The 27,987-nt window shown below is 42.0% G+C and overlaps 1 protein-coding gene across 1 annotated transcript; it reads left to right on the top strand.

Annotated features, from left to right (window-relative positions):
* Nucleotides 1–99: 99 nt before the first annotated feature.
* On the top strand, nucleotides 100–27,987 carry galnt16 (UDP-N-acetyl-alpha-D-galactosamine:polypeptide N-acetylgalactosaminyltransferase 16). Its single transcript, XM_058078484.1, has 16 exons — nucleotides 100–487; nucleotides 819–1,273; nucleotides 4,675–4,856; nucleotides 5,852–5,950; nucleotides 6,025–6,092; nucleotides 13,806–13,871; nucleotides 14,311–14,432; nucleotides 16,289–16,376; nucleotides 16,558–16,642; nucleotides 18,404–18,507; nucleotides 20,258–20,384; nucleotides 20,472–20,564; nucleotides 21,941–22,024; nucleotides 22,381–22,507; nucleotides 22,807–22,923; nucleotides 27,306–27,987. The coding sequence occupies exons 2-16, from the start codon at nucleotides 1,052–1,054 to the stop codon at nucleotides 27,447–27,449; spliced, it is 1,728 nt and encodes a 575-aa protein (XP_057934467.1). The 5' UTR covers nucleotides 100–487; nucleotides 819–1,051; the 3' UTR covers nucleotides 27,450–27,987.

The following is a 27,987-nucleotide window of genomic DNA, read 5'->3' as shown; positions in this document are numbered from 1 at the left end:
TGCATTATGATTTTTCTTCTGCCCTCATGAATTCCTTTCTGGTTGAACTTATCCTGCCTAGCAACAAGTCAGTAACGGTAAAGAGCTCCTCTGTGTCCACATTTAGTTTAGTTTGCTGTGTAATTTCTGACACTGTCTTTAAGAACGCATTCCAGCCCGAGGAGGGAATGAGGACGTCTTCCTCTCTGGCCCGATGATGGACGGCGCTGACCTCCACGCTGACCTCCACGCTAACCGCAGCCTGGCTCTCACCAGCGGCTCTGCGTGCACCCACTAATCTCCCGGCCGCATCTTTTATTGTCTTCTTGACGCGCTGTGCAGCTGCGGGGCCTCGCCGTCTTTGCCGTGAGACAACAGGGACATCAGCAACGAGGACCAACTGGGCCCAGCCCGTGGACAGATGTGGCTGCGACCCCCCTTCGGCCCCCCTTGACCTCTTGATGGCAGGCTGGGTGTGAGGCGGAGCTCCCCGGACGCCAAGGAGACGGTCAGCATCTCTTCTGTTTTTCTGTTTCCTTTCTAGTCTGGTGCAAAGTTGGATTTGGACGGGAATCGAACCAGCAACCAGTTAATCGAACCAGCTAATTAGTCACCAGGATTTTCAACATCATTTTTCAATTGTGGATGTGTGATTAATTGCGATAAATTTTCAGTCAACTATGGACTGATCTGGATTAATCACATCTTAGTGTTTGTTGCACCAGCGCGCAATGCTCAAAGGCACCTCAGCAGACAGGCAGTATACTTTTGGCATCATAATGCAATTTTATTCGTGTCTAAAGCGGATTGATGAGTCTTCTGTGGTGGCTTCCCTCCAGCATAGAGAACCCGTCGGCGCTAGGACCGCGCAGCCTCCACCCAGAGCTCCATCCATGCATCCAGGCAGGGGAGGCAGCGTCTCTTCACCGCGGACCCATTGAGGCTTTTCTCGCCTTTCGCCAAGGCGGCTTTGCTCATCGCCTCGGAGCGAGGAGGAGGAGGAGGAGGACCCGCCGCACCTTCCGCAGCACCAAACGGGCTCGCCTCCGGGGCCCCTCCGTATGGGCTCACCATGCGCAGGATTCGGGCCAACGCCATCGCGATCCTGACTGTTGCCTGGATCCTGGGCACCTTCTATTACCTGTGGCAGGACAGCAAGCCTCCGGCGTCGTCGCCCTCGTCCTCGGAGAGCCGCGGCGGGAGCAGCAGCAGCAGCAGCAGGGGCCACGGCGGGCTGAAGGCGGTGCCCGGGCGGCTGGAGATCCACCGGGACGACAGGACACTCCCGCTTATAGTGAGTGAGGGGCGGCCGGGGCCGGTGGGGGGTGTGTGTGCTGCATGTTGATGCGTTTGCGTGGTGGTCATGATGATGATGACGAGGGCTCACAGCTGGATGCCGGGGTGCGCTTTTAGCGCATTCCACCTTGCGGCTCCAGACGAGCTCTCGGCTGCATGGGAGCCCGGCTCCTCCCCGCCTCCCAGCAAGTACCTGTAAGAGGCTTTCCGTAAGTCCTGTGCGAAAAAACATTGAACACACCTCCTTGTTGTGTTGCTGCAGAGCACCAGCAGTCAGCGGGAGAGGGGGGTGGGGGGTGGGGGTTGTGTTGCGTTGCAGTGCTTTTGCTAGCTAGTGTTAGTGTAAGTTGCAGCACCATGCAGGGCTGTTGTGTTTCATCAGGTGTCAGTGAACGCACCTTGACATGCACAACAGTGATGCAAGGACGAAAGCCGCCTCCTCCAAATCCTACAGGTCAATGTTCTCCTTTGATCCTTCATCACCGTGTAGACCTGATGATGTAACAAAGCGCCGCTCTTTGCTCTCAGTGCACACGGAGGTCCTTCACCTTTGTTGTCACCAAACTGAGAACAACCACAGACAGCCCAAACACCTCCCTGTGGAGTCCCGTAGAGGTCGGATGGCGTTTTAAAGAGACAGTCAGTGACAGTGTGGCATGTATCTGTGGCGGCCTCACACAAACACCGATAGATATGGCGCTGATCTGTTCTGTTCGCCCACACTGACATGGAGACCAGGAAATGTCTATGTTGGTGCCATGTGTGTTATAAAGCACACGCGTGTGTCTCGGTCGTCTCCACGCTCAGCTTTGGCTTCACAACAAGGCCCACCAGTCGACTGAGTCGGCTTGTTGAACATTTTCTGGTTTGTTTACATTTAAGCTTTATGTGGTCTGCCTGTGATTCCAAAAGCCTAAAAGGTCCCATAGACGCCTCGTATTTAGCAACAATACGTGAAAGATGATTTAGACCAGGGGTCTCAAACATGCGGCCCGCGGGCCAAATGTGGCCCGCAGGACAGTAGTTTGAGGCCCCCGCCTCGATATGAAAGTTTAATGTTAGTGCGGCCCGCGCAAGTTTGATATGGATGCTGTATGGCAGGGGCCTCAAACACGCGGCCCGCGGGCCAGATGTGGCCCGCAGGACAGTAGTTTGAGGCCCCCGCCTCGATATGAAAGTTTAATGTTAGTGCGGCCCGCGCAAGTTTGATATGGATGCTGTATGGTATCATGTACCCAGAAAAAATTATTACGTTTGATTCATGTTCATGTTAAAGGTTAAATAACTGTTAATAGTTATCCTCCCTATCTGTGTGGAAGTGGTAAGTTTTTGGCTATTTAAGTTGAAAGGAAATAACTTGAAGGCTACCGTTTAGGTCGCTAGCTCTCTAGTTTGCGAGTTAGCATGTGTCTCAAGACCCTGCAGTTGCGCAATATGTTGTAAATAAAAAGAGTATAAATGTGACTATAGTCGTGTTTTGTCATGTCTACAGGGCTCTAATAATGCTTTGTTCATTTTAATCTGAAAAAAATCATTTGTCTACCCACCAACTATATGTGCTTTCTTAAGTTTTTATTATTTGACCTTGTATTATTATATTTATTTATTTATTTATTTATTACTGATTGATTGATTTTCTTTATTCTTGATTTGTTTATTTATTTTTCATCTTATTTTGTGTAGAAAAATAAAAAGTAAGATATTTGAGAACAGTGGGATGTTTTATCAGAGCTTTTATTGTAGAAAATCGGAACCAAAGCGAAATTTTTTAAATTTTTTGTTTTTAATAAATGCGTTTTTTGGGGTTTTTTTGGAAAACCTGATGCGGCCCAGTCTCACCCAGACCCTAGCTCCAGTGGCCCCTAAGTAAACTGAGTTTGAGACCCCTCATTTAGATTATTTAAAACAGAGATGGCGATCTGAGGGCATCATTGTGTAATTTGAATTTAAAAACGTAAGTTGGTGTGTTCACACTTTTTCAGCCTGCGAGCTACTTTTAAAAATCCTACTATAGAAATAGGAACTCTACTGTATATACACAAAAAGTAGTATTTATGTAGAGTTGTGTATGTACTATGTAATGGTAATGGTTTAATTTCATTTGAACATGCATCAGATTACAATTGAGTGCATCCCATAATCAGTTCCCATTTCCACATGTCCAAAAGGAGTAGGAAGAAGCAAAGCTTATTAAATCCTACCCCTCCATCTGGTACTTTTACAATCACTAACTGTTACATTTGTTCACTTCCTGCTTTCCATAATACAGTTTAAGGTTTTGGAAAGCAGGATTTTCAACATCATTTTTCAATTGTGGATCTGTGATTAGTTGCAATTAATTTTGAGTCAACTATGGACTGAACTGGATTAATCACATCTTTAAAACTGTTACATTTGTTCACTTCCTGCTTTCCATAATACAGTTTAAGGTTTTGGAAAGCAGGAAGTGAACAAATGTAACAGTTACTGATGTCACTCAAAATAGCTATGTAGGTGCAGTTAGCATTAGCTAACACGTTTACAGCAACAGATACTGGTATGAGTCTTCTTAAGTCTTCTTAAATGCCCCTCGTAGACCCACCACCTACGGGGGCAAGCATAAGGGTCCGGTGCATTGTGTGTTGGGTGGTGGTCAAGGGCGGTTGCCTGGGCGACCTGGTCCAAAGGGCGGCCAAATCTGGTTCTCGAGCAGGGAAAAGGCCCCGGGGCAGACCTCGGACACGCGTTGGTGTCCTCCCGGTGGAAGTGGAGGAGGTGGCCGGGGACCGGGAAGTCTGGGCTTCCCAACTGGGACTGCTGCCCCCGCGACCCGGACCCGGATAAGTGGAGTAAAATGGATGGATGTATGGATATTTCTTAAATGGCTTATTTTCAGATATTATGTCTGCTAAATTTGGGTAATGCGAGTGTAAAGGTGACTATAGGGGTTTTATATAATGTGTAGAGGTCTCTTATGTTTACCCAGAAGGATGAACAGGGTTTCAGTGTAGTAACTATGAAACTATTCCATTAATGAATGAAATGGACTCACTAGGGTGGGATGTGGAGCCAGTTAACCGCGATGGAGGATTTTGTCTCCGTCACGTCCGCAGACATCTCCAGCCACGTTCGATTCCAGTGTGACTCGTCGAGTCTTTTAACTCGACTTGAAAGAGGCGGCAGACGCGCTTCATGTTTAATTCAGAGGAGTCGGCCAACATTGAAGCAGCTGCTCTTCTCTGTGTCTTAGTATCCTCGGAGAGAAACGTCCTGGATGAGCTTTTGGGGGGGGGGGGGGGGGGGTCCTGATGACGGATCACCGAGGTTCAAGCCATTCGACTCCGCTTGGCTTTTCATGCATTTTCATGAGCTCAGTGGCCAATTTATTTATATTTTATTATTTTACCCTGCGGTCGTCAGGTGAGCCAGCCCCCGCGGGGGGATCTGACGGGGCAGCTGCTGGGCGCCTTCGATGAGAGGTCCTACTTGGCGGCGAAGCAGCTGAAGCCAGGAGACGACCCGTACAGGGAGCACGCCTTCAATCTGCTGGAGAGCGACCGGCTGGGGGGCGAGCGCACCATCAGGGACACCCGACACTACAGGTGAGCCCCCGTGGGGGGTGGGGGTGGGGTCATTCAACCCTCCTCTTGTGTTAGGGTCCGACCCGTTTTACATTTTAATGCATAGAATCACATAACAGCTCCACAGCTGGAGCCTATCCCAGCTGTCTTCGGGCGAGAGGCGGGGTCCACCCTGTACTGGTGGCCAGCCAATCACAGGGCACATATAGACAAACAACCATTCACACTCACATTCATACCTATGGACAATTTGGAGTGGCTAATTAACCTAGCATGTTTTTGGAATGTGGGAGGAAACCGGAGTACCCGGAGAAAACCCACGCATGCACGGGGAGAACATGCTAACTCCACTCAGAGATAGCCGAGGGTGGGATTGAACTCGGGTCTCCTAGCTGTGAGGTCTAGGTGCCAAATGTGTAAATATGTGCAAATATACCAGTGTACAGTGACAGTTATGTTGTCGTCACTACCAACAGCACTAAATTCATCACATAGCAACTTAACACCCAAAAGGTGCACCTGATACAGACATGTATCAGGCACACCCTGGACTGGTGGCCAGCCAATCACAGGGCACATATAGACAAACAACCATTCACACTCACATTCATACCTATGGACAATTTGGAGTGGCTAATTAACCTAGCATGTTTTTGGAATGTGGGAGGAGTACCGGAGTACCCGGAGAGAACATGCAAACTCCACACAGAGATGGCCGAGGGTGGAATTGAACCCTGGTCAAGTAGCTGTGAGGTCTGCTCGCTAACCACTCGAACACCGTGCCGCCTGTAACCAAGACATGAGAAGCAAATTTGATGGTAACTTATTGTTTTTAGTGTATTTTATAGCTGATTTAATACATAATATGGGTCAAAACCGACCCGTTAACATAAGAGATGATACAAGCTAACACAAGACGAAGGTTAAAAACTAGCTCATTTACATTTCACCAAATACACCAAATATTATCGCTTGGTTACATCAAGAAATGTTTATGAGCTGTTTCTTCCCCGCAGGTGTGCGTCCCTCAACTATGACGCCGACCTTCCCGCCACCAGCATCATCATCACTTTCCACAACGAGGCTCGCTCCACGCTGCTGCGCACCATCAAGAGGTAAGGAAGGACCAATGACAACATCGGGTGGCTTGGATGCGGTCCGGCTCATCCTTTACTGTGTCCTCCGCCAGCGTCCTGACGAGGAGTCCTCAGCAGCTCATACATGAAATCATTCTCATCGACGACTTCAGCACGGATGGTGAGTTGATGTGCTTTACAGTTTTTCTCGATTGTTTGAACCAGGGGTCTCAAACTCAATTTACCTGGGGGCCACTGGAGCTAGGGTCTGGGCGAGGCTGGGCCGCGTCAGGTTTTCCAAAAAAAACGCATTTATTAAAAACAAAAAAAATTTAAAAACTTGGCTTTGGTTCCAATTTTCTACAAGAAAAGCTCTGATAAAACATTCCACTGTTCTCAAATATCTTCATTTTTATTTTTCTGCACAAAATAAGATGAAAAATAAATAAACAAATCAAGAATAAAGAAAATCAATCAATCAGTAATAAATAAATAAATATAATAATAATAATAAAACGGCAAATATTTTTTTTTTCAGATTAAAATGAACAAAGCATTATTAGAGCCCTGTAGACATGACAAAACACGACTATAGTCACATTTATACTCTTTTTATTTACAACATATTGCGCAACTGCAGGGTCTTGAGACACATGCTAACTCGCAAACTAGAGAGCTAGCGACCTAAACGGTAGCCTTCAAGTTATTTCCTTTCAACTTAAATAGCCAAAAACTTACCACTTCCACACGGATAGGGAGGATAACTATTAACAGTTATTTAACCTTTAACATGAACATGAATCAAACGTAATAATTTTTTCTGGGTACATGATACCATACAGCATCCGTATCAAACTTGTGCGGTCCGCACTAACATTAAACTTTCATATCAAGGCGGGGGCCTCAAACTAGTGTCCTGCGGGCCACATTTGGCCCGCGGGCCGCATGTTTCAGACCCCTGATATAGAGGTATGTGTGCGTCATTTGGAGACAAAACACCATTTTGGATGTAAAGTTTCATTTTGCAGGAGAATTGAGGGTTTTTCAGAAATGTGTGAGTGATTTTGTGTGTAGAGTTGTGAGAATATGAGGCATCCTTTCAGAAAAAGTGTTTAAACAATCGAGAAAAACTGTAACGGTAAATAAGGAGGGTGAGACATGCCAATCCCCTCGGCGCGGGGAGGATAATGACACGATGCTAATTGTTCCACCACTGTTAGTTCAACATGAGCTAATGCTTCACACGCTCTGTAATCACCTCCACATGCATGCTGTGTCTGCAAGAACAACACGGTGACCTACATGGCTCGCACACACACACACACACACACACACACATGGAGGTGGCACAGCTCTCCAGACATCTAAACAGTAATGTCATATTAGCAGCTTTATTATTGCGCTACTGGAGGTTTTATGTGGAAAAAAGTGGGAGTACGGCATCAACCCACATGCCAGGAAACACTTTGACTGTCTGGTCATTTTGCAGCTTCACTCTATCACAATTTTTCAAAAATATATGAATTAAAAAAATTGTGAATACGGCCTATTATCCATCCATACATCCATTTTCCTCCGCTTATCCGAGTCCGGGTCGCGGGGGCAGTAGTCTCAGTAGGGAAGCCCAGACTTCCCGGTCCCCGGCCACCTCCTCCAGAGGCCTCTTGACATAACAGCTCTTAGTCAGCTATACACTGCTATTACCCAATACAGTAGACATCATAAGACAGGGGTCTCAAACTCAATTTACTTGGGGGCCGCTGGAGCTCGGGTCTGGGTGAGACTGGGCCGCATCAGGTTTTCCAAAAAAAAACAAAAACCCGCATTTATTAAAAACAATAAAATTAAAAAAACTTCGCTTTGGTTCCAATTTTCTACAATAAAAGCTCTGATAAAACATTCCACTGTTCTCAAATATCTTAATTTTTATTTTTCTACACAAAATAAGATGAAAAATAAATAAACAAATCAAGAATAAAGAAAATCAATCAATCAGTAATAAATAAATAAATATAATAATAACAATAAAACGGCAAATAATAAAAACTTAAGAAACCACATATAGTTGGTGGGTAGACAAATGATTTTTTTCAGATTAAAATGAACAAAGCATTATTAGAGCCCTGTAGACATGACAAAACACGACTATAGTCACATTTATACTCTTTTTATTTACAACATATTGCGCAACTGCAGGGTCTTGAGACACATGCTAACTCGCAAACTAGAGAGCTAGCGACCTAAACGGTAGCCTCCAAGTTATTTCCTTTAAACTTACTTAGCCAAAAACTTACCACTTCCACACGGATAGGGAGGATAACTATTAACAGTTATTTAACCTTTAACATGAACATGTGTAGCCGGTGTAGCCCGTACGGGGATCGAACTCGCGACCTTGGCGTTATCAGCACCAAGGTCGCGGGTTCGATCCCCGTACGGGCTACACCGGCTACAGTGGTGCCGTGACCAAGAAACTTGACTGAAGATCGCATCAGGTGACACTTTTTAGGACTTAGCTTAAGGTTGTGGAGTCGCAGCCTCTGAAACACAACCTCAAGCCTCTCCAAAGCTTCCTCTTCTGTTGAAGCAAACACCAGCAAATCGTCGAGATTCGTCGAGAAGTCACCAAATATGCTGAGCATCATGCGCATAAATGAGGCGGGGCTATTGCACAGACCTTGTGGCATTCTATTATACTCATACAAACCCACAGGGGTCGTGAATGCAGTGTACTTCTTGTCTCCCTCCGCCATGGGGATGTTATAAAACATAAAAATTGCCACTGTTGAATGTAAAAATGTATTTTAAGGAACCTTGTTGCCAGAATGCACAAACAAAAATTTAGAACTATACGATCAGACAAACATTGAAAGGTATTTGTGTTTCCAAATGTTATGTTGAATGAATTATGCGAATTTATAGAAACGTGCATTAACTGAGACGGCGCGAGATCCCACTGAGGAGAGAGGTGTGCCTGTTGAAATCCAGACGAGTTGCTGTACTGATTTTATTTTATTCACACAGCTCGTCCCAAATAAATCCTGCTCCAGTGGCAAAACAGCGGTGATCCCCGTCTCATCCATTCGCACAACACAACGCAGAGTTTTATCCCAGTGAGACAAGAGAGGGTCGGCTAGACCGGCTACACATGAATCAAACGTAATAATTTTTTCTGGGTACATGATACCATACAGCATCCATATCAAACTTGCGCGGGCCGCACTAACATTAAACTTTCATATCAAGGCGGGGGCCTCAAACTAGTGTCCTGCGGGCCACATTTGGCCCACGGGCCACCTGTTTGAGACCCCTGTCATAAGAAGATATAAATAAGGCTCATGTAAATGTGTTCCAGTGCTACGGGACAGGAAGTGACATCGGGGATTAAGAGTTGAGTTTTAGCTTAGCATAGCTTACAGCCGCAAACAGTAGGTTGTGTTCGGGATTATTGCGCCAAAGCAATAAAAGCGATTAAGTCTGGTCCTTGTGTGTCACACCAAACATCCATCCATTTTCCTCTGCTTATCCGGGTCCGGGTCGCGGGGGCAGCAGTCCCGGTCCCCGGCCACCTCCTCCAGCTCCACCGGGAGGACACCAAGGCGTTCCCAGGCCAGCTGTGAGACATAGTCCCTCCAGCGTGTCCTAGGTCTGCCCCGGGGCCTTTTCCCGGCTGGGCATGCCCGGAACACCTCACCAGGGAGGTGTCCGGGAGGCATCCGGACTAGATGCCCGAGCCACCTCAACTGACTCCTCTCGATGTGAAGGAGAAGCGGCTCTACTCTGATTGCTGCCCCCGTGACCTGGACCCGGATAAGCGGAGCAAAATGGATGGATGGATGTTCAGTGTGACACACAAGCACCAGACTTAATTGCTTTTATTGCTTTGGCGCAATAATCCCGAACACGACCTACTGTTTGCGGCTGTAAACTATGCTATGCTAAAACTCAACTCTGAACCCCGATGTCACTTCCTGTCCCGTAGCACTGGAACACATTTACATGAGCCTTATTTATATCTTCTTATGATGTCTACTGTATTGGGTAATAGCAGTATATAGCTGACTAAGGGCTGGTATGTCAAGAGGCCTCTAATAAGGTGAAAAACTGCTTTTCATAAAGAAGGAATCCAGGTTTGGAAACAATTAACCACAATAAATGTGGATTTGTTTACAATCATTACGCTGGAAAAGCACTCGCCTTTTATACGCTGGCAGAAGACGACTACTCTCAACTTCTTCTTTAAGGTGGCCAGAAATATTTCAGTATTGAACAAAGCAAAACTTGTTCTCAATCAGAAATCACTCCACACTCTCTATTGCTCTCTGGTTCTACCATATCTTACTTATTGTGTGGAAATATGGGCTAATAACTATAAAAGCAATCTTCACTGGCTAAATGTACTGCAAAAAAGGTCAGTAAGGATAATTCATAATGCCGCCTACAGAGGACACACTAACTCCTTATTTCTAAAATCACAAATACTTCAACTCGCTGATATAGTTCATCTTCAAACAGCTAAAATAATGCATAAGGCTAAAAATAAGCAATTAGCTAAAAATGTCATCCAATACTTCTCTACAAGAGAGGAGAAATATGATCTCAGGGAAGAAGTACATTTGAAACACTTCTATGCTAGGACTACGTTATGCTAGCCATAGCATTTCAGTATGTGGAATCAAACTATGGAATGGATTGAGTAAGGAAATCAAACAATGCACAACAATGAGCCAATTCAAGAAACAATACAAGCAGTTGATGTTTGCTAAATACAAGGATGAAGAGTCTTGAACCAGTCATGATGTGCTATATATATCACTATATTGACACTTACTATGGTACCCATTATGGCATTGGATGCTCATATCACCGAGTACTTCCGTACGAGGTGCGTTATTAATAAAATAAAATAAAATAAAATAAAGTAAAATTAAATTAAATTAAATTAAATTAAATTAAATTAAATTAAATTAAATTAAATTAAATTAAATTAAATTAAATTAAATTAAATTAAATTAAATTAAATTAAATTAAATTAAATTAAATTAAATTAAATTAAATTAAATTAAATTAAATTAAATTAAATTAAATTAAATTAAATTAAACTTAAACTGTATTATGGAAAGCAGGAAGTGAACAAATGTAACAGTTACTGATTGTAAAAGTACCAGATGAAGGGGTAGGATTTAATAAGCTTTGCTTCTTCCTACTCCTTTTGGACATGTGGAACTGGAAACTGATTATGGGATGCACTCAATTGGAATCTGATGCATGTTCAAATGAAATCAAACCATTACCATTACCATTACCATTACCATTACCATTACCATTACCATAAAGGGCCAGGATGGAGCGAGGGTAACACTGTACTGTTCACGAGACGAGATGATACACAAGATTGGGTCGGGATTTGAACATTAGGTTTCAATCGGATCCTTCCGGATGACATTTAGGGGGTCTATGACTTGACCTTTTTTTGTTTCTTTGAAGACGTTTCTTACTGAGGTCAACCTCAGCAGCAATGGCAGGCCGCCAGAAGCCCTGCCTTTGCTGCTGTTCAAAGAGAGAAAGCTTTTTGGCCTTTGTCATCAGAAGATCATGACAGTGGGAATACCCGACAGTCCAGGTTTAGTCTTCGGTTTTGATGAACAGCCTAATTCGCTTTAATGCTTGTTTGCAAGACGTTCTTAATATCCAACAGTACTAAATGTACATTTATGCAATTTTTTTTATTTATTTTTTCCGTTTTTTTCTTTTATTTTTTTCCCTTTTTTAAATTATTTTTTAATTACATTTTATTTTTTTATTATTTTTCATTATTTTTTATTATTTTTCATTATTTTTTATTATTTTTCATTATTTTTTATTATTTTTAATTATTTTTTTATTATTTTTTTTCTTTCTTTTTTTTTAATGCAATTTTTGTATTAAATTTCCTAGTGCCCACCGAGTGTGTCACGGCCCCTTCACCGAGCCATATGAGGATAGGTTATCAGTCTGCACGCACACACACACACACACACACACACACACACACACATAGTACACACCAGCTGTCACAACACCACCACGCTAATGCACTCTCTCTTTCATGCACACACACTTCACACAGTGACACATATGTATGCATGCATGCATACATGCATACATGCATGAACACACTGCAAAGCCTCACAAAAGCAGTTTTGTACGCAGAACAAATTCAATCAACGAGGATTAGAAGTCCTGGTGTGTAAGGATGGATGGCCATCAGGGCGGAGGAGGAGGAGGAGGGATCTATGCACGCTAATCTTCTCATTCACTTCTCCATGCGTATCATGTAGCCCAGGGGCCTCAAACTCAATTTACTTGGGGGCCATTGGAGCTCGGGTCTGGGTGAGACTGGGCTGCATCAGGTTTTCCAAAAAAAAACAAAAAAATAAAAAAAACTTCACTTTGGTTCCAATTTTCTACAAGAAAAGCTCTGATAAAACATTCCACTGTTCTCAAATATCTGACTTTTTATTTTTCTACACAAAATAAGATGAAAAATAAATAAACAAAATAAAGAATAAAGAAAATCAATCAATCATTAGTAAATAAATAAATAAAATAATAATAATAAAACGGCAAATAATTAAAACTTAAGAAAGCACATATAGTTGGTGGGTAGACAAATGATTTTTTTTCAGATTAAAATGAACAAAGCATTATTAGAGCCCTGTAGACATGACAAAACACGACTATAGTCACATTTATACTCTTTTTATTTACAACATATTGCGCAACTGCAGGGTCTTGAGACACATGCTAACTCGCAAACTAGAGAGCTAGCGACCTAAACGGTAGCCTTCAAGTTATTTCCTTTCAACTTAAATAGCCAAAAACTTACCACTTCCACACGGATAGGGAGGATAACTATTAACAGTTATTTAACCTTTAACATGAACATGAATCAAACGTAATAATTTTTTCTGGGTACATGATACCATACAGCATCCATATCAAACTCGCGCGGCCCGCACTAACATTAAACTTTCATATCGAGGCGGGGGCCTCAAACTAGTGTCCTGCGGGCCACATTTGGCCTGCGGGCCGCGTGTTTGAGACCCCTGATGTAGACAAAGCAACCAGTGATGCTAACCTGTTCGGGTGCAGGCAAATGACTTTTATATGAAACGCTTGCATTCACATTGTTCCAGATGTCAAAGGGGATTATCCTGCACTGGTGGTGGTTGTGTTCAGTATGTCATAATGATGTCATCGTGGTACTCGGTGTACATGCGGGTTCTTTTCCGTTTTACTCTGTCAGTCAAAATCCAGTAACAAAGATGAAATACTACTTTTAAATGAAATAACTTCTTTATCCGGGCGGCATGGCGGTCGAGTGGTTAGCTCACAGCTAGGAGACCAGGGTTCAATTCCCCCTTGGGCCATCTCTGTGTGGAGTTTGCATGTTCTCCCCGTGCATGCGTGGGTTTTCTCCGGGTACTCCGGTTTCCTCCCACATTCCAAAAACATGCTAGGTTAATTAGCCACTCCAAATTGTCCATAGGTATGAATGTGAGTGTGAATGGTTGTTTGTCTATATGTGCCCTGTGATTGGCTGGCCGCCAGTCCAGGGTGTACCCCGCCTCTCGCCCGAAGACAGCTGGGATAGGCTCCAGCACCCCCTGCGACCCTCGTGAGGAGAAGCGGTAGAAATTGAATGAATGAATGAACTTCTTTATCCTTTACTGGAAGGGGCGTTGCAAGGGAGGGAGAGATTCTACAGTACATTTTGATAGTACTACTCCTCAGTAAGATACTAATGTACCCACTTTTGTAACACGGTGTACTGTAGCAACATATTTTCCAAGTGAAGGATGTTTTGTCGTATCCTCCATGCTAACACGTCTCCCTCTGCTCGACTTCCCAGCTGACGACTGCCAGCTGCTGGCTCAGATTCCCAAAGTGCTTTGCCTGCGGAACGGCAGAAGAGAGGGTGAGTGTATGGAATGGGAATAACAACACAACATCATGGGAATAACAACACAACATCATGGGAATAACAACACAACATCAGCAGCTGTGGTGACGCCAGCAATCCCGCTCGCCGTCACATGGCTAGCTCGCTCGAAGGTGTCACAAAGTGTCGCATTCCCCGCCGCAAACAAGAGGCGGCAGAGTGTCAGCATGCTTCAGTGCAGCCGGGAGGCCCCCCGCCCGACACTTGACTACACTCATCACTTCATCACGCAGGACAGGCGCGGCGTCACGGAGCAAATATGCAGAACTCCAACACGGCCGCCTGATTGGCCGAGACAGCTCAGCTCGCCACAGTTGTGCTAAATCGTCTTGTCAACAAGGATGGCGTTCCGTCATCCAACACGCACTCATCAAGTCATCAATGACCCTGTGAAAATGTCGCCGCCCCCCCTCAGGTCTGATCCGATCCCGCGTGCGAGGAGCCAACTCGGCATCGGCCACCATTTTGACCTTCTTGGACAGCCACTGTGAAGTCAACGCTGATTGGCTGCAGCCCATGATCCAGCGGGTCAAAGAGGTGATGCACACTCATGACACATGATCCGCACACATGATCCGCATGCGTCTCCTGGTCAGGTCCTATATGACTCCTGTCGTATAGAGGATCTTTGACAGTAGTTTCTTAAATACAGCAAGTCGCTCCTTTCATATAGAGGATCTTTGGCAGTAGTTTCTCAAATACAGCAGGATGCTCCTGTCATATAGAGGCTCTTTGGCAGTAATTTATCAAATACAACAGGTTGCTCCTGTCATATAGAGGATCTTTGGCAGTAGTTTATCAAATACAGCAGGGCACTCCTGTCCTTTAGAGGATCTTTGGCAGTCGTTTCTCAAATACAGCAGGGCACTCCTGTCATGTAGAGGATCTTTGGCAGTAGTTTCTTAAAAACAGGAGGGCACTCCTGTTACGTAGAGGATCTTTGGCAGGAGTTTCTCAAATACAGCAGGGCACTCATGTCATATAGAGGATCTTTGGCAGTAGTTTCTTAAAAACAGCAGGGCACCCATGTCATGTAGAGGATCTTTGGCAGGAGTTTTTAAAAACAGCAGGGCACTCCTGGAATATAGAGGATCTTTGGCAGTAGTTTTTCCAAATACAGCAGGGTGCTCCTGTCATATAGAGGATCTTTGGCAGTAGTTTCTTAAAAACAGCAGGGCACTCCTGTCATATAGAGGATCTTTGGCAGGAGTTTTTCAAATACAGCACTGCGCTCTTGTCATATAGAGGATCTTTGGCAGGAGTTTTTCAAATACAGCACCGCGCCCTTGTCATATAGAGGATCTTTGGCAGTAGTTTCTCAAATACAGCAGGGCACTCCTGTCATATAGAGGATCTTTGGCAGTAGTTTCTCAAATACAGCAGGGCACTCTTGTCATGTAGAGGATCTTTGGCAGTAGTTTCTCAAATACAGCAGGGCACTCTTGTCATGTAGAGGATCTTTGGCAGTAGTTTCTGATGATATTTGATGATATTTCTAACCTTCCATCCTTCAAAATAGCAGAGTGCTCTTGTAAGATAGATGATCTCTGACAGGCGTGTTTGCAGTAGGTCCTTAAAACAGCATGGAGCATCTGTGACTTAACTTTCTGTCGCCATGTTTTACATCACCTCATCATGAAGTACGGTCCCAGTCAGTAATACTTTGTGGCTGATTCAGTGGACTACAAACGTACAGTATTTTTTATTGACAGGGAAATGTTGATTAGAAACAGGTTTTCCGATGAGTAACATTGACGAGCATCACAACCTCGGCTGTGTTGGCAGCCATCATCTTGTCCTAAATGAATGCCATTGCGGTTTTAAATGGGGCCGCTTTAAAACAGCCATGCAATAGCAGCCTTTAAGTGGGGACAGCTGGGTATCGAACTGCGGTTTCACACAGCCGAGCCGCTCCAGCATTATTTTATTATTTCATACCATCATTTCACATTGTAATACTACTACTGTAGTACCACACATTTGAAAGTATACAATGTTCAGTTCTAAGTACTCAGCAACAGCAGAGTACTAAAGCACAGAAAGCACCGTACCGATCAATAAGTTCTGTTAAGTATTTACAGCAATGTACATATTGATGGTTTATGTATTACTACAGGATTTTTGGAGCATGTTTTTAAATATTTGCACATGCATGATGTGCAGCTTATGTCTATTATTGCATATTTAAATAGAAATTATTACCGACTTTGTGTTTTCTATGGAATCATTTGGAGGAAAATCAGCACATTTGCAGAGCCATGAATGCAGAATGGCAAATATTACTGTAATCTTAAATATATTGAAATATATTATATATATTTTAGTGACAGTATTTAGTAACGCGGTAACACGGTGCTGTTGCAACTCCTTCCTCTGATGTTGTTGTTTTTCAGGAGCATACGCGAGTCGTCAGCCCCATCATCGATGTCATCAGCCTGGACAACTTTGCTTACTTGGCAGCCTCGGCTGATCTGAGAGGAGGTCAGAGAGCAGCGAATCCCACACAGTAACAGCTGGAAAAACAGCTGGGGGGGGTTTAGGAAGTCCCCATGATGCGCGGAACGGCGCCAAGAGCATGTTGGAATCACAACATGAGAACGTTCCTCTGCTCCTCTTCTCTCTGTCGTGACTGACGCCTCTTCTTTTGTGTCTTTCTAAACAGGCTTCGACTGGAGTCTCCATTTTAAATGGGAACAGATCCCCATTGAGCAAAAAATGGCCAGGAGTGACCCGACGCAGCCAATCAGGTTCATTCTTAGCATCCAATCAAGTTTGCCTCAGGCAGGGTCAATGGAAACGCATGCAGACCCGCCCTAAATGTCATGAATTCCTTCCTGTTCTCTCTCCTCAACTCCCTTGGTGACCTTAACTTACAGGGGAGCTGCATGCAGTTCATAGGCCTGTCATCATGAGGAGATTAGGGAAGATCATATAGAGGATCTTTGGCAGTGGTTTCTCAAAAACAGCAGGGCACTCCTGTCATGTAGACGACCTTTGGCAGTAGTTTCTTAAAAACAGCAGGGCACTCCTGTCATATAGAGGACCTTTGGCAGTAGTTTCTTAAATACGGCAGGGCGCTCCTGTCATATAGACGATCTTTGGCAGTAGTTTCTTAAAAACAGCAGGGCGCTCCTGTCACGTAAACGATCTTTGGCAGTGGTTTCTTAAATACAGCAGGCCAGTCCTGTCATAAAAAAACAGCAGGGCACTCTTGTCATATAGAGGATCTTCGGCAGTAGTTTCTTAAAAACAGCAGGGCGCTCCTGTCATGTAGACGATCTTTGGCAGTGGTTTCTTAAATACAGCAGGCCAGTCCTGTCATAAAAAAACAGCAGGGCACTCTTGTCATATAGAGGATCTTTGGCAGGAGTTTCTCAAATACAGCAGGCCAGTCCTGTCATATAGAGGATCTTTGGCAGGAGTTTCTTAAAAACAGCAGGGCACTCCTGTCATATAGAGGATCTTTGGCAGTAGTTTCTCAAATACAGCAGGCCACTCCTGTCACGTAGAGGATCTTTGGCAGTAGTTTCTCAAATACAGCACAGCGCTCCTGTCATATAGAGAATCTTTGGCAGGAGTTTCTCAAATACAGCAGGGCACTCCTGTCATATAGAGGATCTTTGGCAGGAGTTTCTCAAATACAGCAGGGCACCCCTGTCATATAGAGGATCTTTGGCAGTAGTTACTCAAATACAGCAGGGCGCTCCTGTCATATAGAGGATCTTTGGCAGTAGTTTCTCAAATACAGCAGGCCACTCCTGTTACGTAGAGGATCTTTGGCAGGAGTTTCTCAAATACAGCAGGGCACTCCTGTCATATAGAGGATCTTTGGCAGTAGTTTCTCAAATACAGCAGGCCACTCCTGTTACGTAGAGGATCTTTGGCAGGAGTTTCTCAAATACAGCAGGGCACTCCTGTCATATAGAGGATCTTTGGCAGGAGTTTCTCAAATACAGCAGGGCACTCCTGTCATGTAGAGGATCTTTGGCAGTAGTTTCTTAAAACCAGCAGGGCGCTCCTGTCACGTAGACGATCTTTGGCAGTAGTTTCTCAAATACAGCAGGGCACTCCTGTCATATGGAGGATCTTTGGCAGTAGTTTCTTAAAAACAGCAGGGCGCTCCTGTCATATAGAGGATCTTTGGTGATTATATTGTTTGACTTCAGGTCCTTAACAATAGCAGAGTGCCTTCGTCTGGAGGGCTGACGCTGACCGAGGCGTTTGGTCGGAAATGTAAATAGAAAGAAAATTGCGCAAAATGCTATGTGCACACAGATGGTGTCGCTCACTACAGTTCAATACGGTTACATGGCATGAACTTTATGCCATATGATTGATGAAAAAATTGTCTAAAAAAATGCTGCAGCACAATCGATAATCGACCAGCAAAAAGTTGTTATGGTGACAGGCCTACTTGCATATTTATTTTTCTTTGGCTGTCTTTCTAATGTTAGATATTTAGAACGATACCTCCGTGTTCCGTTGTTAAAGATGTCACTTCCTTTTAGGACTCCTGTCATTGCCGGTGGCATTTTTGTGATGGACAAGAGCTGGTTCAACCACTTGGGGCAGTACGACACCCACATGGACATCTGGGGAGGGGAGAACTTTGGTGAGTTACAACATATGTCAAAATGGGAAATTACTAACCATGCAGCGCTGGTGTTTTTACTGTCGCCATGTTTTATGAACCCAACTCACACAGCAGTAAAAGGACAGGGAGAGCTGGCACAAACGCATCCAAGGCCATTAGTCCAAACCCCAACACTACACTCTTTGCAAATCCTCACATTTATGCCACAGAGTCTGGAGAGTTGCTAGGTGTGTGGTTTAGAATCATTCAGGGGTTCCCAAACTTGACCAACTCAGGGCCCACGTGAAAATCTATAAAATGTCTGCGGCCCACCTTTGTCCTATAAACAGTACATAGACGAAATGCTGCGTTCTCAGAGCACTTAACTTAATAATAATAATAACAACAGCAACAAATAATAATAATAATAATAATAATAATAATAATTATTATTATCTAACAATAATGATCATTAATAATAATTATTCAATAGTAATAACAACAACAACAACAATTATTATTATTATTATTATTATCATGCAATAATAATAATTAATAATAATAATTATTATTATTATTATTAATTATTATTCTTACATAATAATAATATTATGGTCATCATGCCAGTCTTGGATGCAGTTATGAAAAGTATGAGAATTAATTCTGTCTTGTGTATAATAATAATATTAATAATAATAATTATTATTATTATTATTATATAATCAATAATTAATCAATTTATAATTAATTAATAATAATAATAATAATTATTTAATAATAATTGTTATTCGTTATTATTAAATAATAATATGTAATAATAATGATTATTAATTAATGGTTGATTATTATTAATTAATAATCATTGGTATTATAAATATATTAATAATAATAATAATTATTATTATTTATTATTATTAAATAAGAATACTATTTAATAATAATGATTATTAATAAATTATTATTAATTAATTATTAATTAATTATTATTATACACAAGACAGAATTAATTCTTATACTTTTCATAACTGCATCCAAGACTGCCATGATGACCAGAAAGCTACGTTCCAATCATAAACTGTATAAGGTTCCTAAAATATTGTGACAGGTCAATAACACTCAACAGGTTATTATTTAGGCCTATAAATATTTTTTAATCATGCAATATTTTTCAATATTTTTAAATAATTTTAAAAATAATATTTGCAAAAATGAACCATACTTTTAATGACGTCTCATGGCCCACCTGCAGTACCACCAGGGCCCACACTGGGAATCACTGGAATAATTAATACCATCCAAAAACATTAACATTAGTCATTAACATCTAATTATAATAATCCCTCATTTCTCACAGTTAATTGGTTCCCGACCCAAACATGACAAGTAAATGAATGAATATATTAATGGATATATTTTTCAAGAAGCGTGATAAAGTGAAGCCCATTCATTGCATCACCACCACTTTTTCACTATAGCGCCCTCTGGTGGGTTTGGATGGGAACTGGGCCACTCGGCACTAATGTACATTCTCTGTTGTTGTACTTCCTGTATATTGTGCATATTTTTCTTTGATATGAAATCAACGGGCAAGGCTGTCTTCCCTGCCTTGTAACGCCAACTCGAGGTTCCACCCCTCCATCGGTGCAGGAAGTAGTTCTTCCTCGCCATGACTATGTGATGTCGTCATGACTCTTGGACGCTGCAGACGTGTCCAGCAGCCCAACCAGTCCTTAAAATGTTTAGCCGACATATTTCATGCAGCCTGTTGATCACGCCTGTCGCTATGCAGAACTCTCGTTCCGGGTGTGGATGTGCGGGGGCAGCCTGGAGATCCTGCCCTGCAGCCGTGTGGGTCACGTGTTCAGGAAGAGACACCCGTACGACTTCCCTGAAGGCAACGCTCTTACCTACATCAAGTGGGTGCATGTGCGGCACGCCGTGGGGGGGGGGGGCTTGGGGGGTACCAACATACAACTATGACATCTGTGTGTGTGTGTGAGCAGGAACACGCGGCGTGCTGCTGAGGTGTGGATGGACGAGTACAAGCAGTACTACTACTCAGCCAGGCCTTCAGCCCAGGGCAAAGCCTTTGGCAGGTTTGTGTGTTTAACCCTCTGGTGTACTTTACCTTTAAATCCACACCCTTCCAAGATTAGTAGTACATTTCCAAATTTCCCACCCTTTCGGGTCCCTGCAGGACAAAACAGTCCCATTGACTTCCATTATAAACCCCATTTGTAGCACAATTAGACAATGTACTCCATGTAATTACAGGCTTTCATCATGTAGAAAAAACGTGTATTTGTCATATTTACTGCTAAGAACGGGATTGGACAATTTCCTCATTTTGGCAATAAGTGTTTCCTACCTAATTTTGTGACTGGAGCTCCAGAGGGGGGCGGGGCTTAATGACAGTAGAGCAAATACGTTCAAACAAGCGGCTCTGCTGTTGATACTTGATGCGGTAATGGTAATGGTAATGGTAATGGTAATGGTAATGGTTTTATTTCATTTGAACATGCATCAGATTCCAATTGAGTGCATCCCATAATCAGTTCCCAGTTCCACATGTCCAAAAGGAGTAGGAAGAAGCAAAGCTTACTTAATCCTACCCCTCCATCTGGTACTTTTACAATCACTAACTGTTACATTTGTTCACTTCCTGCTTTCCTAATATAGTTTAAATTAATTTAATTTAAATGTCCTAAATAATTTAAATTAAAATTTAAATGTCATAAATAATGAAAATTTTAATTTAAATGTCCTAAATAATTTAAATTAAAATTTAAATGTCATAAATAATGAAAATTTTAATTTAAATGTCATAAATAATTAAATAATTAAATAAGTAATAAATAAATAATTGTAAATTAAAATTAAAATTAAAAATATTTAATAATAATTAATAATAATAATAATATTAAATATATAAATATTAAATTACATTTTAAATTAATTAATTATTTAATTATTTATGACATTTACATTTAAATTTTAATGATTTATGACATTTAAATTTAAACTATATTAGAAAAGCAGGAAGTAAACAAATGTAACAGTTAACAATTAATAAACAATTAATTGCAACAATTAAAATTAAAATTAAAATTAAAATTAAAATTAAAATTAAAATTAAAATTAAAATTAAAATTAAAATTAAAATTAAAATTAAAATTAAAATTAAAATTAAAATTAAAATTAAAATTAAAATTAAAATTAAAATTAAAATTAAAATTATTATGTCCCGTACCAAAGTAGGAGGTGATATGAGCATCCAATGCCATAATGGGTACCATAGTGCGTGTCAATATAGTGATATATATAGCACATCATGACTGGTTCAAGACTCTTCATCCTTGTATTTAGCAAACATCAACTGTGCTGTTTTATTTTATTCGTTCATTCTACGTCTATCTCGTTGGTTAACCCCGCCCTCTTTGCCTGTCTCCTCCTTATCGGGGTCGCCGTGCAGCATCGCCGACCGCCTGACGCTGAGACGGAAGCTGAACTGCAAGCCTTTCCGCTGGTACATGGAGAACGTTTACCCCGAGCTGCGGTATGAGTCCAACGCTTGTGATTGTGTTGAGTGGTGGTGAACGGCATGCTGGGATGGATGTGTCATCACACCAGCCTCATCGTGTCCTCACACACGGCATCAATTAACGCAGAGGCAAGGAGAAAATTCATCTAGAGATAGTAGATTTTTTTTTTCCTGCCGTGTTAAGTAAGCAAACATACGGTGTGTCATCACGCCCCGACTCAGTGGTGGCCATGATGATTCATGCCTGATATCAGCTCCAGGGAAGCCCCGCCTTCCGGGCTGTGTTCTCCTTGTGGCGTGCGTCTCCACGCCAGCCTTGGAGTCATTGAACACGAACACGACGCTGACCCGCCTCCCTCCTCTCCTCCCAGGGTTCCTGAGCAGGACGCCGTGTCCAGCATCCTCAAGCAAGGAGCTCTGTGCCTGGAGACCCGCGGGACGGATGGCCTGGGCCTGGCAGAGTGCAGGGGGGTCGGCGGCATCAGGCCCCAGTCGCAGGTCAGGAATCGGCCACTAGGGGGGGCACAGTGAGATTCCAATCGGTCATTGTCTTGTTGTGGAGCTAGTGGGAAATCGAACCTGCGGCCCTTGCCATGCGATACGTTACGTTGTGGTACGACACCTGGTACTTTAGGTTGCAATACTTTGCTCTGCAGTACTGTAGTAAGTTGTGATAGCAGCAGTGTGATGTGTTATACTTCACATGCTGTCCTTTACGTTGCCAAGCGGGTCCTATTTTCATGGTCCCGTGGAACGCAGTAGAAATACACAGCCAACATACTTCTGTGATCCCGCAGAGGTGGGAACTCATTGAGCCGCTGATCAGACAGCAGGATCTCTGCCTGGCCATCACGGTCTTCACATCCGGGTCAAAGGTCAAGATGGAGCCCTGCAACGCCAAAGAGCCGCGACAGGTCTGTGCTGATTTTGCTTTTTGCTTTTATTATTATTATTATTATTATTATTATTATTATTATTATTATTATTATTATTATTATTATTATTATTATTATTATTATTATTATTATTATTATTATTATTATTATTATTATTATTATTATTATCAACAATAATAATAACAATTACAATAATAATTGTTGTTATTATTGTAATTCATTATGATTAATTATCATTATTATTAAATAATAATGATAATTATAATAATAATAATAATAATAACAACAATATTTATTATTATTATTATTATTATTATTATTATTATTATTATTTAATAATGAAATGAATGCAGGAGGATAAAGGAAGCCCAAACATAATAATAATAATAATAATAAATAAATATAAATAATAAATAAATAATAATAATAAATAAATATAATAATAAATATTGTTGTTGTTATTATTATTATTATTGTTATTATTATTATTATTATTATTATTATTATTATTATTATAGTTGTAAGTAATAACCTATTGAGTGTTATTGATCTGTCACAATATTTTAGGAACCTTATGTTTGGGCTTCCTTTATCCTCCTGCATTCATTTCAATCCTGAATTTTAATAATAATAATAATCATTATTATTATTATTTAATAATAATGATTATTATGGCGGCACGGCGGTCGAGTGGTTAGCACGCAGACCTCACAGCTAGGAGACCAGGGTTCAATTCCCACCCTCGGCCATCTGTGTGGAGTTTGCATGTTCTCCCCGTGCATGCGTGGGGTTTTTCCGGGTACTCCGGTTTCCTCCCACATTCCAAAAACATGCTAGGTTAATTGGCCACTCCAAATTGTCCATAGGTATGAATGTGAGTGTGAATGGTTGTTTGTCTATATGTGCCCTGTGATTGGCTGGCCACCAGTCCAGGGTGTACCCCGCCTCTCGCCCGAAGACAGCTGGGATAGGCTCCAGCACCCCCGCGACCCTCGTGAGGAAAAAGCGGTAGAAAATGAATGAATGAATGAATTATTATTATTATTTAATAATAATGATGATGATTAATAATAATTAATTACAATAATAACAACAATTATAATTATTATAATTATTATTTAATAATAATAATTAAATTGTTATTATTATTATTATAATAATAATTATTATTCCATAATAATGATAATTAATAATGATTAATTGCAATAATAACAACAATTATTATTTAATAATAATAATCAATAATAAATGTTATTATTTTATTATTGTTGTTATTATTATAATTATTATTTAATAATAATGACAATTAATAATAATTAATTACAATAATAACAATTATTATTGTAATTATTATTTAATATTTTTGTTGTTGTTATTATTCATTCATTCATTCATTTTCTACCGCTTTTTCCTCACAAGGGTTGCGGGGGGTGCTGGAGCCTATCCCAGCTGTCTTGGGGCGTAAGGCGGGGTACACCCTGGACTGGTGGCCAGCCAATCACAGGGCACATATAGACAAACAACCATTCACACTCACATTCATACCTATGGACAATTTGGAGTGGCTAATTAACCTAGCATGTTTTTGGAATGTGGGAGGAAACCGGAGTACCCGGAGAAAACCCACGCATGCACGGGGAGAACATGCAAACTCCACACAGAGATGGCCGAGGGTGGAATTGAACCCTGGTCTCCTAGCTGTGAGGTCTGTGCGCTAACCCCTAGACCACCGTGCCGCCCGTTATTGGGTTGCTAAAATTGCTAAAATGTGACGTTGAAAGGCTTTAAATGGTCCGCTGTCAATCATTTTATTTCCATGTGCTGACGTCGCACACAAGCAAAGACATACTTGGACTGTTCCATAAGAGACACAAAGGGGTGATGATGCAACTCCACAATAGAAGAGAGTTTTAAGCCAAAAACATTTTATATTTTTATATTCATTCATTCATTTTCTACCGCTTTTCCTCACGAGGGTCGCGGGGGTGCTGGAGCCTATCCCAGCTGTCTTCGGGCGAGAGGCACCCTGGACTGGTGGCCAGCCAATCACAGGGCACATATAGACAAACAACCATTCACACTCACATTCATACCTATGGACAATTCGGAATTAGCCAATTAACCTAGCATGTTTTTGGAATGTGGGAGGAAACCGGAGTACCCGGAGAAAACCCACGCATGCACGGGGAGAACATGCAAACTCCACACCGAGATTGCAGAGGGTGGAATCGAACCCTGGTCTCCTAGCTGTGAGGTCTGCGCTATTTTTACATTATATTATTTTATTTTATAATAGCATGACGTGCTCAACTTCAGTGGCAACCAGGAAGAGAAACGGCATCGAACGCATCAAAGGGCCTGCCATGCTCACTGTGGGCCCTTTGCATTGACTTGTGGACTCCTAAAGAGCAGCGCCACACATTGACCCGCACACTCAGCTTTCTGGAGCTTCCATAGTCGGCACCTACTCCAGTTTCCCAAACGGTCGGAACGCCCACTCCACTGTGATTGGTTCTACTCAGCTTGTACAGCTTGTACTCGGGCACGCCCATATAAGGAAAAAAGATTCAGAGTCATCCCAAACTTCTTCCAGGGATCCCCTCCAAAAGCGCAAAGCTCGTTATCTGAAACCTCGTTATCTGAGTACAACATTCTAGTAGGAAAAACTTTTTTCCCTGGTGAAAGATGAGAGTCTAATCTTTCTTTGGGTATCCATCATGTCTACGTAGGCCAAGGACACAATGCTCTGTGTGCCTTGAAAAATCAGTCCAATATGGCTGGGATGGAATGAGTGAAAGAGATAAGAGTCCAGCTTCAGCAGATGCCTGGAGGCTCACGGCATCACCGTGAGGACCGGAACATTCCGCCGCCCTTCGTGTTACAGACGCGACCCCGCAGAGCGCTCCCATGACCTCAGCCCTCACCCCCCCCTCCTGAACTTGCATCTGCTCGGAGGGGGGATTTATGACACCATAGGGAGTTATTAAGTGGAAACATATGTAAGAACCCGTGGAATATTCCACACTTTTCACTTGATTAGATTAGCTTGTTTTTACGTTCTGCTATAGCGCTGTCACTTTTTAGCTCATCTTAAAAAGCAGCTCATGATTGGACCAGATAACCAGCTAAAACGTCATCGCACTAAATCACAGGACTGGGCCTTGAAGCTCAATCTTAAATACGTCTTCTGGTGCTCTAGCTCAGTGTTTTTCAACCTTGATTTTACATTGGAAAACATCACTAAGGAACAAGCTAGGTGTTGCCACACGGACCAATATTACATTGCTATGCCAGTCTTTACACCACAGACACTCCACAGTAGCCATGTTTTTACATCACCACTTTTTCTCTTTCCCAATGACCTTTCGGGAAACAATGGTATCCATGGAAAGGAATATTCCAATCTCTTGTCTACATGCGTCGCTATAATCAACCAGAATAGTCAATAGGGCATGCCCAGTAAAACGTAAACACCAACATCACGTGATACCGACTTCCCCGAGTTGTTCTTTCACTTGTTGGAATAATTCCGTATTGCCAGTTTTTCGTCTGTCCAGTCTTGAAATTTAGTTTGGATCAAAAACAAACTTTGCTTAGTCCAGTGCCGATTGCTGGCCTCCATTTTTAAAAGTGAAGAACGTCTGGATCTGCGTGTTACGTCATATCTGAGCATGCGATATGATAAATTTAACCAGGAAAGGATCAAATTCATTTATTAAAAACAAAAAAAAATTAAAAAAAACTTAGCTTTGGTTCAGCTGGGATAGGCTCCAGCACCCCCTGCGACCCTCGTGAGGAAAAAGCGGTAGAAAATGATCGAATGAATGAGCTTTGGTTCCAATTTTCTACAATAGAAGCTCTGATAAAACATTCCACTGTTCTCAAATATCTTACTTTTTATTTTTCTACACAAAATAAGATGAAAAATAAATAAACAAATCAAGAATAAAGAAGATCAATCAATCAGTAATAAATAAATAAATATAATAATAATAATAATAAAACAGCAAATAATAAAAAGTTAAGAAAGCACATATAGTTGGTGGGTAGACAAATGATTTTTTTCAGATTAAAATGAACAAAGCATTATTAGAGCCCTGTAGACATGACAAAACACGACCATAGTCACATTTATACTCTTTTTATTTACAACATATTGCGCAACTGCAGGGTCTTGAGAATTTTTTCTGGGTACATGATACCATACAGCATCCATATCAAACTTGCGCGGGCCGCACGAACATTAAACTTTCATATCAAGGCAGGGGCCTCAAACTAGTGTCCTGCGGGCCACATTTGGCCCGTGGGCCGCGTGTTTGAGAGCCCTGGCTAAAGTAAATTCACATCATTTTCCTGACTACGTCACAACACAATCTTGAGGAAGTTCCATTTTTCTGCAGAAATGGAAACCCAAAGGCTCTGCCCTTCAGCACACCGTCAGCGGATTCTGCCTGGACAGTCAGAGCCCCTCGGGACCCCCGGTCGTTGCCCAGTGTCGCCCCCAGGTGGCCAGCCAGGCCTGGGAGCCACAGGTCATCACCTGAGGCGATGAGACGGCACAAGGAGAACGTTCCGGTGAGCCGGGATGCTGGGAGTGAGACTTCCTGTCCTGGAAGAGAAGCGTCCAGGTCTTCTTTGTCTTTTTAAAGGACGGCGTGGCTCTTCTGCAGTACACGTAAACCAATCTTCTTTGTGTTCATCGCCGATTGCTTTGGATTGGAATAACGACAAGTGACTCAAAAAGTAGCATCCGAGCAGCTTGACTCTCCCAGGAGATTATGATTATTTATTGTTTTGCATGGTAGCACCCACCTGTTTGTTTGTCTTCACTCTTCTTCTATCCTGCTATGGAGTTTAACAATGTAAATACAAGCATATTATATATTTGCTCGTTATTATTTGTGTGTTAAGTACTACATGTTGATTGTAAAATAAATATGTCGTAACAAACATGTCACAGGTGTTTCATTGTGATGTTTTGTCAAAGAATGTCAAATTATGAACACCCGCCCTAAATACAGGAATATGAAAAAACACTTTTTCCCATTTTTATTGTCATATTTAGAGGAATTATATTCTGGT

This window comes from Doryrhamphus excisus, chromosome 7, assembly GCF_030265055.1.
Source record: "Doryrhamphus excisus isolate RoL2022-K1 chromosome 7, RoL_Dexc_1.0, whole genome shotgun sequence".
Lineage (NCBI taxonomy): Eukaryota > Metazoa > Chordata > Actinopteri > Syngnathiformes > Syngnathidae > Doryrhamphus > Doryrhamphus excisus.
This window is presented reverse-complemented; position numbering and strand designations above follow the sequence as displayed.

Bases quoted from the DNA above. Each gene is read 5' to 3' on its own strand.
- galnt16 (XM_058078484.1), top strand. From the start codon at position 1,052: ATGCGCAGGATTCGGGCCAACGCCATCGCGATCCTGACTGTTGCCTGG. The intron at 13,872-14,310 runs GTGAGTGTATGG...GCCCCCCCTCAG, and splicing joins GCGGAACGGCAGAAGAGAGG to GTCTGATCCGATCCCGCGTG. The intron at 22,924-27,305 runs GTCTGTGCTGAT...ATTTTTCTGCAG, and splicing joins ACGCCAAAGAGCCGCGACAG to AAATGGAAACCCAAAGGCTC.